Source organism: Petromyzon marinus, chromosome 24 (genome assembly GCF_048934315.1).
Source record: "Petromyzon marinus isolate PM22_M1 ecotype Great Lakes invasive population chromosome 24, UKy_Petmar_22M1.pri1.0, whole genome shotgun sequence".
Classification (NCBI taxonomy): Eukaryota; Metazoa; Chordata; class Hyperoartia; order Petromyzontiformes; family Petromyzontidae; genus Petromyzon; species Petromyzon marinus.
This window is the reverse complement of record NC_133690.1, coordinates 18,017,023-18,028,957: the sequence shown is the minus strand read 5'-3', so window position 1 is coordinate 18,028,957 and position 11,935 is coordinate 18,017,023. Positions and strand designations below refer to the sequence as shown.

Sequence of the window (11,935 nt, the reverse complement as noted above, 5' to 3'; positions counted from 1 at the left end):
GGGGCAGGGAGATACTTTCTGGAGCTTGGCACCGCACAGCTCCCTTGGTTGTAACCAAGCCCCGATTATAGCCAACGGAACGAACACAACACGGAATTTTAACGTCATTTTTCCAACGCGACATTATGATTCGTAATTGATTTTGTAGTCCGGAGTCAAAAATAAAAATAATACCGAGGTATTGTGTCGTGCACCCTCTGCCACCCGACGCAGCCAAACAAATAGAGTTGCCACGCGATGAACAAAACGTGAACAATTTATGATTTGCTTGGTTCAGCACCGTTGACGGTGCCGGACAGCGATCCGCGCACATCTAACAACTTGGTACGGACAATAATAATGATTATAATAATTATGATTTAAAACCCCCAACAAGGCACTTTGTCGGAATATAAGCGCGAGTCGGATCAGCAGAGCGGGGAAAAGTAAACTTCACACTCGATATATTTTAATGCGAGGTTCGTTTTAACGGTCGCAGCGAGCGAGCGCCGATCATCGAGCCCCCCAATCCCCTCCGGCACCACGAGCCGCGCCCGGCACGACCCCCGCACGATGAATTTCCCGCCGCGAGCCCTCCTTGCATTAATTAAACACGATGTTCTCTCCACCGGATAGCGGCGTCGTGAGCGGCGCTAAATATAGTCACGGGCGATGTGTTTTTCGCCCTGCGCCTCCGAGATTGAATTTGCATAACCGCGGTTATTAAAGCGCCACGCAGCACTGCGCCGCGGGCCCGGCTGGCCGGGTTCAATGCCTGGTCGCGTGTACGGAAGACAAAAGGTGCCGCCGATTCCTTTGGCAGGCTGGCGCAGTCGACGCGCAAAGACAAAGGGCCCCCACGTAGCCTTGAACAGACCTTTGGGGGCAAGCGCTGTTATCGAGCACCAATCAAGGCCGGCGTGGAACGCGAAGTGGGGTGGGTGGCCAGCACCGCGCACGCCTGGCCGCGTTTGTCTCCCCAATGCTGATGATTACACTCCGCATCAGTGGCCAGTGACGTAAAATTGATGCAAAAATAATCCTGAAGTAGAACGCCCCCTTAGTTCACGATGATGCACGGTGCCAACTAGGAGACAATATCACTTCAGACGCTTCATGCAACTGACCAACTGCTTCATAGCGCAAGTGCGCTAACCAGGGCGCCGCCGCTCCATAAATACAAAGATTCCCCGTGTAGCCTTAAAGGCTGTTGGGGCAAGTGCTGTTAGCGAGCACCTACGGATGGGTGGCCAGCACCACGCCCGGGTGCCTTTGTCTCCCCAGTGTCGGTTCGTATTTGACACCGCACCAGGTACTCATTTCAGGCTGAGTCGACCTAGGGGTGGTCCAGGACCGGTTCAGATAATCGTCAATGGTGTAGGCCGTGAGCGGGAATCGAACTCGGGTCGACCAGATCCGTAGTGCAACGCGCTAACCGTTACACGATCGCTTCACCTGGCACACGATACCTCGTTTGTCCCACCCTAAAGTGGACTCGGCACGAAATGAAAGAGTAGCCGGTTCGGCGCGCTGACGCAATTAGGAATGACGCGTCTCGGAATCCGTCACCAATCCTGCTATGCCGGCCTTAATAGGCGCTCGCTAAAAGCTCTTGACCCAGCAGCGTGTACAGGCTTGGAAGGAGGGTGGGTGAGGGGATGGAGGGGAGGTGGCACGTGAGTGTGAGCCGAGATCACATTTGTATGCCACTGCTGTTGCTACGCGCCCATGAATCCATTAATAAAGTGGAGGCGCCGGATGCTCGCGGGAGGTGCGCGTCTCTTCTCCACCCGGCGCGTGAACAAGGTTCGTCGCGCAAGCCTGCGCCTCGCCAACACGATCAATGTTTGACGGTGTTTAAAAAAACATCTGCGACGTCGATAATATCCGTTCAAAGTTCATCGTACGAGAAACAACAGAAAAATTGGCGATAATTCTAAGTGGCTCCTACCGGCGAGCTGCGGTTCAGAAGTGGCCGCGGGGGTCGGGGGTCGATACGATCTCCCGGAGCGGCAACTGACCCCGACGGGGACCCCGTTCCCTAAATCTCCCGAGACATCTGGCCACCGTGTAAGAGTCGGCCAAAAATACCTTGTGTGTACATACGTATGTCGAAGCCAACCGTGCTAATCGAAGTGGGGGGTCACTCTGTGGAGGTGTCTCAAGTGGGGGCCCTTCCAGGGTGCGGCAATTCCACATTCCCATGGCGGGGCCCAGTCTGGTCCGTTTGGACATAACCGCCGTTGGGCGTCGCGCACAGCGGAAGCAGTGAGCAGGGTCATCTTGTTAGCGCACGCGGCGCGGTCGGGCGTGACCTCTCGACCCCCGCCGCTCACTGACAGAGTGTGTTGGCTGCGGGAGACGTTGGCGAGCAGCGAACGATCTGTTTGTTCCGGCGGCAAGGGCTCGCCGCATCTCCCCGCGATCGTGTTCCTCCCAGCGTGAGAATCAGTCTTCGTGCAACAGGCTCTATGGCCGGGGGAGAGAGCGAGGAAGAGAGAGAGACAGAGAGAGAGAGCAGGGCAACGGTTATATGGCGTGAATGCGGTGGGCGCGTTCGTACGCTCGAGAAATTCATTCGCTCTCATCGATTTACGCTGTCAAATGCGCTTTTTGTTGCTGGTCCCTTGGCGTTTTTGGATTGTGTTTTGTGTCCATGCACAGCAACCGTGCTTTAAAACAAAGGAAATGCGCATGCATGCACGTACATAATTGAACGCGCGCATACGCTAACACAGTGACGCGCTCGCATATTTATATAAACAAAACAAAGACAAAGATCCCCCATATAGTCTGCACAGACGGTTGGGGCAAATGCTGTTAGCGAGCACCTTCGAAGGCCGGCACGGCAGGGCACACGAGCGGGTGTGTGGCCAGCACCGCGCCCGCCCGCCTTTGTCTCCCCAATGCTGATGTTCACACACCGCACCAGCTACCCATTTAAGGCTGAGTCGATCTAGACCTCGGCTGAGTCGACCCACGTAAACACAAAGACATGGTCACACACACGCCCACACCACAAGCACACACGTATGCACGCGCAACCACGCACACACACGCACGTACGTACACACGCAAGCACGTACACACACACACGCACACACAAGAGAGAGAGACAAAGGTTAACGGGCGCCTATTAAGGCCAGGCCACCGCATGATGGGGGGTGCGACAGCCAGAAACGCGCCCGGCCACCATTGCCTCCCCTGCACCGATAGTGTGAACACACCGCACCACAGGTACCCATTTGAGGCTGAGTCGACCTAGGGGGAAACGCCAGGGCCAGCTTAGATAATCGCCACTGCCGTTGGCCGTGGTCGGGAATCTAACTCGAGTCGCTGCTACCCATACACGGCCACAGAGGCAAAGGTCGCCGCCAGCGATCATCGGTGCAGCGGCACTAACGAAGGCCGCCCCACGGCGCACGAGGGGGTGGGTGGCCAGAACCGCGCCCGGCCGCCTTTGTCTCCCCGCTGCTGACGCGCGACACGCGCGCGTCACGTACGCTCACGCTCCGTCACGGCCGCAGAGCGCCAGTACCGAGCGGCTGATCCCCGTTACGAGTATCGTTCATCATCCTCGCTCGGCACGACATTGCTAAACCCAGAGGTGGGGGGGGGGGGAGTGGTAGGGGGAGGGTCGGGGAGAGTGTGGGGGGTGCTGGTATAGGAGCCCAAAGGCATGGGGAGGGGGTCGTGGTAGTGGCGGTGGGGGCGAGTTACGACCCCTTGCTCAAGGGGTGTGGAGCGACCTCGATCCCGGCGATGTCGACGATCGCTGGCGGAACATTAGCGAGCGGCCTTGGCAAGCGGCGAGCGCAATGGGAGCCCGCGGTGTGTGACACGCGAGCGACACGCGAGCGACACGTGCACGCACGCGCGGTAATAGAGGTGAAAGCAGAATGCCGTAGGCACACATTTCTGATGCTCGATGAATACCAATCGCGTTGGCCTAACACCTGTCCCACCACTTACACCCCCCCCCCCCGACTGCACCACAGCGCACCCCCATCCCCGAGCCGCCCTCTGGCTCTGCTCGCGGGCGAGCAGAGTGAGACGATAGCCTGGCCGGGTGCGCTGTTGGCCAACCGCCCACCCACCCGCTCGTGCGCCGCGCGCCGTGCCGGCTGTCTGTGAAGGCTGCATGGGGGATCTTTGTCTTTGTGTGTGCGAGCATTTGCATATGTGTGCCTAAGCACGTGTGCGGGCGTATGTGCGCGCATGCACGTGTGTATGCGCGCGCATGCACGTGCGTATGCGTGCATGTATGTTTTTTTATACGTGTGTCATGCATGTGTATCCGTGTGTCATACATGTGTATATGTGTATCATGCATGTGTATACGTGTGTCATGCATGTGTATATGTGTGTCATGCATGTGTATACAGTGAGGGAAAAAATATTTGATCCCCTGCTGATTTTGTATGTTTGCCCATTGACGAAGAAATGATCAGTCTATAATTTTAATGATAGCTTTATTTGAACAGTGAGAGACAGAATAACAACAAAAAAATCCAGAAAAACGCATGTCAAAAATATTATAAATTGATTTGCATTTTAATGAGGGAAATAAGTATTTGACCCCTTTGCAAAACATGACTTAGTACTTGATGGCAAAACCCTTGTTGGCAATCACAGAGGTCAGACGTTTTTTGTAGTTGGTCACCAGGTTTGCACACATCTCAGGAGGGATTTTGTCCCACTGCTCTTTGCAGATCTTCTCCAAGTCATTAAGGTTTCGAGGCTGACGTTTGGCAACTCGAACCTTCAGCTCCCTCCACAGATTTTCTATGGGATTAAGGTCTGGAGACTGGCTAGGCCACTCCAGGACCTTAATGTGCTTCTTCTTAAGCCACTCCTTTGTTGCCTTGGCCGTGTGTTTTGGGTCATTGTCATGCTGGAATACCCATCCACGACCCATTTGAAATGCCCTGGCTGAGGGAAGGAGGTTCTCACCCAAGATTGGACAGTACATGGCCCCGTCCATCGTCCCTTTGTTGCGGTGAAGTTGACCTGTTCCCTTAGCAGAAAAAAACAAACCAAAGCATAATGTTTCCACCTCCATGTTTGACGGTGGGGATGGTGTTCTTGGGGTCATAGGCAGCATTCCTGCTCCTCCAAACACGGCGAGTTGAGCTGATGCCAAAGAGCTCAATTTTGGTCTCATCTGACCACAAGACTTTCACCCAGTTGTCCTCTGAATCATTCAGATGTTAATTGGCAAACTTCAGACGGGCATGTATATGTGCTTTCTTGAACAGGGGGACCTTGCGGGCGCTGCAGGATATCAGTCCTTCACGGCGTAGTGTGTTACCAATAGTTTTCTTGGTGACTATGGTCCCAGCTGCCTTGAGATCATTGACAAGATCTTCCCGTGTAGTTCTGGGCTGATTCCTCACCGTTCTCATGATCATTGCAACTCCACGAGGTGAGATCTTGCATGGAGCCCCAGGCCGATGTAGATTGACAGTTCTTTTGTGTTTCTTCCATTTGCGAATAATCGCACCAACTGTTGTCACCTTCTCACCAAACTGCTTGGCAATGGTCTTGTAGCCAATGCCAGCCTTGTGTACGTCTACAATCTTGTCCCTGACATCCATGGAGAGCTCTTTGGTCTTGGCCATGGTGGAGAGTTTGGAATCTGATTGATTGATTGCCTCTGTGGACAGGTGTCTTTTATACAGGTAACAAGCTGAGATTAGGAGCATTCCCTTTAAGAGTGTGCTCCTAATCTCAGCTCGTTACCTGTATAAAAGACACCTGGGAGCCAGATATCTTTCTGATTGAGAGGGGGCCAAAAACTTATTTCCCTCATTAAAATGCAAATCAATTTATAACTTTTTTGACATGCGTTTTTCTTTATTTTATTGTTGTTAGTCTGTCTCTCACTGTTCAAATAAACCTACCATTAAAATTATAGACTGATCATTTCTTTGTCAGTGGGCAAACGTACAAAATCAGCAGGGGATCAAATACTTTTTTTCCCTCACTGTATGTGTGTCGTGCATGTGTATATGTGTGTCATGCATGTGTATACGTGTGTCATGCATGTGTATACGTGTGTCATGCATGTGTATACAGTGAGGGAAAAAAGTTTTTGATCCCCTGCTGATTTTGTACGTTTGCCCACTGACAAAGAAACGATCAGTCTATAATTTTAATGGTAGGTTTATTTGCACAGTGAGAGACATAATAACAACAACAAAAATCCAGAAAAACGCATGTCAAAAATGTTATAAATTGATGTGCATTTTAATGAGGGAAATAAGTATTTGACCCCCCTGCAAAATATGACTTAGTACTAGGTGGCAAAACCCTTGTTGGCAATCACAGAGGTCAGTCGGTTCTTGTAGTTGGCCACCAGGTTTGCACACATCTCAGCAGGGATTTTGTCCCACTCCTCTTTGCAGATCTTCTCCAAGTCATTAAGGTTTCGAGGCTGACGTCTGGCAACTCGAACCTTCAGCTCCCTCCACAGATTTTCTATGGGATTAAGGTCTGGAGACTGCCTAGGCCACTCCAAGACCTTAATGTGCTTCTTCTTGAGCCACTCCTTTGTTGCCTTGGCCGTGTGTGTTGGGTCATTGTCATGCTGGAATACCCATCCACGACCCATTTTCAATGCCCTGGCTGAGGGAAGGAGGTTTTCACCCAAGATTTGACAGTACATGGCCCCGTCCATCGTCCCTTTGATGCGGTGAAGTTGTCCTGTCCCCTTAGCAGAAAAACATCCCCAAAGTATAATGTTTCCACCTCCATGTTTGACGGTGGGGATGGTGTTCTTGGGGTCATAGGCAGCATTCCTCCTCCTCCAAACACGGCGAGTTGAGTTGATGCCAAAGAGCTCCATTTTGGTCTCATTTGACCACAACACTTTGATCCAGTTATCCTCTGAATCATTCAGATGTTCATTGGCAAACTTCAGACGGGCATGTATATGTGCTTTCTTGAGCAGGGGGACCTTGCGGGCGCTGCAGGATTTCAGTCTTTCACGGCGTAGTGTGTTACCAATTGTTTTCTTGGTGACTATGGTCCCAGCTGCCTTTAGATCATTGACAAGATCCTCCCGTGTAGTTCTGGGCTGATTCCTCACCGTTCTCATGATCATTGCAACTCCACGAGGTGAGATCTTGCATTGAGCTCCAGGCCGAGGGAGATTGACAGTTATTTTGTGTTTCTTCCATTTGCGAATAATCGCACCAACTGTTGTCACCTTCTCACCAACCTGCTTGGCAATGGTCTTGTAGCCCATTCCAGCCTTGTGTAGGTCTACAATCTTGTCCCTGACATCTTTGGAGAGCTCTTTGGTCTTGGCCATGGTGGAGAGTTTGGATTCTGATTGATTGATTGCTTTTGTGGACAGGTGCTTTTATACAGGTAACAAGCTGAGATTAGGAGCACTCCCTTTAAGAGTGTGCTCCTAATCTCAGCTCGTTACCTGTATAAAAGACATCTGGGAGCCAGAAATCTTTCTGATTGAGAGGGGGTCAAAAACTTATTTCCCTCATTAAAATGCCAATCAATTTATAACATTTTTGACATGCGTTTTTCTGGATTTTCTTATTGTTAATTCTGTCTCTCACAGTTCAAATGAATCTACCATTACAATTATAGACTAATAATTTCTTTGTCAGTGGGGAAACGTACAAAATCAGCAGGAGATCAAATACTTGTTTCCCTCAATGTATGTGTGTCATGCATGTGTATATGTGTGTCATGCATGTGTATATGTGTGTCATGCATGTGTATACGTGTGTCATGCATGTGTATATGTGTGTCGTGCATGTGTATATGTGTGTCGTGCATGTGTATACGTGTGTCATGCATGTGTATATGTGTGTCATGCATGTAAATATGTGTCATGCATGTGTATATGTGTGTCGTGCATGTGTATATGTGTGTCATGCATGTATTTACGTGTGTCATGCATGTATCTACGTGTGTCATGCATGTATATATGTGTGTCGTGCACGTATATATGTGTCATGCATGTATATATGATCGGGCGAATCGGCCTGGTTGTGTGCTCACCGTCGTCAGGTTCTCGATGTCGTGTGAGAACTCCCCCAACTTCCTCACCACCGACTCGGAGCTCCCTGTCTGGTGAGACGGGGCGACGTGGAGGGAGGGGGGGGGGGTTGTGGGTGAGGAGTGGGGACGGCGTAGAGGGAGGACATCGTGAGAGAGAGTGCTGATCGTCGCGTGAACGGCATCGCCAAGGAAGTGGTATCATCATTATTATTGTTGTCCTCTTTCCCCAAGTTATTATAATAACCTAAATTAATTCAAGAAACGTATCAACGCTTAGCCATTGAAACTGTCATCGTGCTGTTTGCTGCTGGCCCCTTGCCGCTTTGTGCCTTTGGCCCAGTGCTTAGCCATCACGATTTAAACAAACAAAAACAATCAAATTAGTGGCATTGTCATCATCATCATCATCGTCGTCGTCGTCATCACCATCATCATCCCATGTGTGGCATCGTCGCACCATTGGCATTGGCCAAAGTATGGCATCATCTCTATTCACATCATCATCGTCGTCGTCGTCGTCACTATTAACTCGTGATGACGATGTCACGTCGTGACATTGCCACTGACCTGTGCATGGAATCGTCAACTGACTGGCATCACCACACACGACCCATACTTTTGTTTTCCCGATTTATTTTGGACCATAATTGTGCTATCGGCGTAACGAGGCGAAGAATCCTTCCCCAACTCTCAAGCGGCACAGCAGTGCCACCCTTCTTCTTATAAAACTTCCCACGGAAGCGGATAAAAAAAAACTACTTCTGAATGCCTTCAAGTAACCTCTAGTCTACATCATAGGGGGGAGGGCAGCGCTTTCCCACTCGTGCTGCCACTGGAGGTAGCGCGTGTCACGTGGCCGTCGAACCAAACCAATTTTTTTGATTCCGCAGTCGTTGATGGACTTTATCCAAATTCCGTGCAAGAACGATTTTTGTACACGTATTTATTTATTTATAGCGCACGCGTTGTCGCGACTGGGCCGAGACCAGCAAACTCACAATCACCCACAACTTCGTAAAGTTGCCGATTGAAGCCGTTTGCCCGGACGCGAAACGTCGGACATCGTGCCCGACGGCAACGACGCCGAAGACGCGCGTCAGAGAGAGCCGTACGGTTGCGCGACCGTGGCGGTAGCGGTCACGTGGCTCTCACCTCGTCGATGCAGTCCAGCTCATCCTGACTGCGACCCCTGCGGAGGGGTGTCCCCGTGAGTCCGTACAGAGGGGACTCAGGGGGAGATCCCTGCGAGGGGCCCCAGCCCAGCTCCATGGGGCACAGGTATTCGGTGAAATCCGCCGCCGCCCCCTTCGTCTCCTGCCGCCCTCGGACAAATCCGCGGCGTCGCTGCGCCTGGCGATCGGCACACATCGGCACACATCGGCACGTGACCATGAGCAGGCGGAGATGCGGGGTTTGAGGGTTGAGTTTATTTGATTTGTTACGCGGATCAACGTCGCGCTCGGCCGGTCGCCCAGACATTGAACACGGAAGATCCGTGGCGCTGCGTGAGCAGAGTGGCAGCAGCAGCACTATTGGAAGCAGCAACTAAAAGCAAACACATCGAATAGCACAGGGAGCGAGTAGAGCGGCGGACGTTAAGAGATATTGCACGGCTACCAAACGAGGTGCCTAACGGTCACAAACGAAACGCAGGTGAATAAATATATTTTTAAAACCTGCACGTATAATATGAAAACAAGAAGCGCCAGGAAAAGTCAGGTACAGGTGCAAGCAAGCTCGGTGGGGGGGGGGGGGGCAGGAGAGGGGGGGGGGGAGTGCGCCCGACCCCGTCAGATCTCGGAAGATCTAAGCAGCGATTGCAATTGTATTATTCAGTCAGTTTAATTCGGGCAGAACCCCTTGAGATAAAAGCTCTTCTTTCAACAATAATAACCATGATCCTTGTTATAAAAAGCGCCTTTCATATCAAAATGTCTCAAAGCGCTGGACGTAAAAATAAGAAATAAAAACTCTCCTTAACAGCACAGATGCAATTCAATGGCCACTCTCAACCTGTCCTGGGCAACTTTTGGGTCAAATCAGCTTCATACGAGTACCGGGTACAGTGAAGACAAAGGCAGCCAAGAATATTGCCAGCCACACCACCCCATCGTGCGTGTTTCCGGCCTTAATAGGCGCTCGCTAACAGCGCTTGCTCCTGCGGTCTATGAGACTGCAGCACAAAGGGGGGCGGTGTTTGTCTTCGTTTAGAGTGGGGAGCGGCGGCGCAGCCGGCGAGCCGAGTTCGACTCCCGCTCTTATCTTATCTCATCGTATCTTATGTTAATGGAGCACATTGGCTCAAGCCGCTCATGACAAAGGTTAAAAAGCGGTAACAAAAAGTATTATAGGTGGCAGGTGACGTGCAGGGGCCCGTGGAGTGAGTTGCCGTAGCAGAGGGCACGTGGGGTCACGGAAGGGCGACAGGCGAGGGATGGGACGGAATGGAAGGGCAAGGGGAGGGAAGAGGAAGGGAATGGCCAATGGAGATGAGTGATAAGCTTCTCCCCTCAGTCGACTCAACCTTAACTGTGTACCTGGTTGATACGGTGAGTCATAAACATCAGCAACCGGGGGAGACAAAGGCGGACCTGAGCGTGGTACCGGCCACCCTCCCCCCCCTCCCACCCCGCGAGCTCACCTTGACCCTGGCGCTGACGGAGAGAGGAGCCCAGCCGTCGGCGTCCGCCGCTGCCTGCTTGTCCCGCTGCGCCTCGCGGCCCACCAGCAGGCTGAAGCTGGTGCTCAGGTGGCGGCGCAGCAGCGTCTTGCCGGGCGGGATGCTCAGCAGGCTCGCCAGCGTCTCCACGCTGAAGCGCGGCTCGAAGATCTGCGACGGGGGTGGCGGCGGTGGTGGCCGCGAGGGGGGGATGACGGGGCCGGAGAGGCCTCAAGTTGATTTTGTTTCACCAGCTCAGGAGACCAGGGTGAGCGGGTGAGTGACCGGGTGCGTGAGTGGGTGAGTGAATGAGCGAGCGGGTGGGCGAATGATTTTGTGCGATGGTGGGTGGGGTGAGCGGGTAATTGATTGAGCGACGTGGTGAGTGAGCAAGTGAGTTCGGGTTCAAATGTCCGAGTTGATGTTACTTAACTGGATGAGATCTCAAGAGACCAGGATAGAGTCTCATTTGCAACGGTGGCCCGGGGGTCACGCACGACATACATGAGCAGGACGCCTCTTCACTCAGTCCGCTTAGCGTTCAACATTCGTTTGACGTGTCCCGTTCACTCTGCTGCGGCCCCCCTGTACCGTTGTATGCCCCCCCCACCACCCCCTTTAACAAGTTCACGCGATGGGAGTTGCTACCCTCCCTCCCCCACCTCCTCCCCCCAGTAGCCGTGCTCACCATGAGACCGCCGTGAACGCCGCTCCCACGAAGGTTGGGTGCAAACTCCCCCAGGTCCACGGAGCGGAGCCAGCGCATCACTCGCTCGTTGGGCCACCGGCTCACGTCGCCCGGCTCTCCGGCGCCCTGCCGAGGCGGAGACGGCGGCGGACTTAGCGGCGTCGTGCCGCCCACAACAACCACGCGCTCACCACGACAGACACGCTACCGGAGCAGTACGGCAACCTCAACGACAACCGCAACAACCACAACAACAACTTAAGACAAACTTTCAGGGTGAGGCCAACCACCACGTGATCATCTGGGACAAAATTTGCGTCGTCAAGACCCTCCACCACCCGACAGGGCCAAGCAAGCTGATAATCGTGACACGGTGCTCAAGCGATTGACGCACCAATTGGGACCATTTCAGGTCGCTCACCCAGCGAGCTGCAGAAGAATCCTCACAGCCACATGTAGCTGCAATCAAATATCTGCAACTGTGCCGAGCATCTTCAGGACAAGATCCAGGAAGTCAGAGACAAATCCACTAAGTCAGGATAGCCGGCATATTTGGCTTCTGCTGTCCTGTCCATCAAACT

The 11,935-nt window shown here is 52.6% G+C and overlaps 1 protein-coding gene across 3 annotated transcripts in view; it reads right to left on the bottom strand.

The window, feature by feature from the left end:
• Window positions 1-238: 238 nt before the first annotated feature.
• The window catches only part of LOC116945645 (uncharacterized), a 32,468-nt gene continuing 20,771 nt past the window's right edge, over window positions 239-11,935 (bottom strand). For 2 of the 3 annotated variants that reach the window (XM_076069486.1, XM_032960167.2), the window contains 5 exons: window positions 11,355-11,480; window positions 10,649-10,837; window positions 9,160-9,357; window positions 8,008-8,076; window positions 239-2,448 (listed from right to left, as the gene is read on the bottom strand). In XM_076069486.1, the coding sequence (XP_075925601.1) occupies window positions 2,428-2,448; window positions 8,008-8,076; window positions 9,160-9,357; window positions 10,649-10,837; window positions 11,355-11,480 (603 nt within the window). In that variant the 3' untranslated portion in view covers window positions 239-2,427. The remainder of the gene's footprint in view (window positions 2,449-8,007; window positions 8,077-9,159; window positions 9,358-10,648; window positions 10,838-11,354; window positions 11,481-11,935) is intronic. The other variant, XM_076069487.1, reaches the window with a different exon arrangement.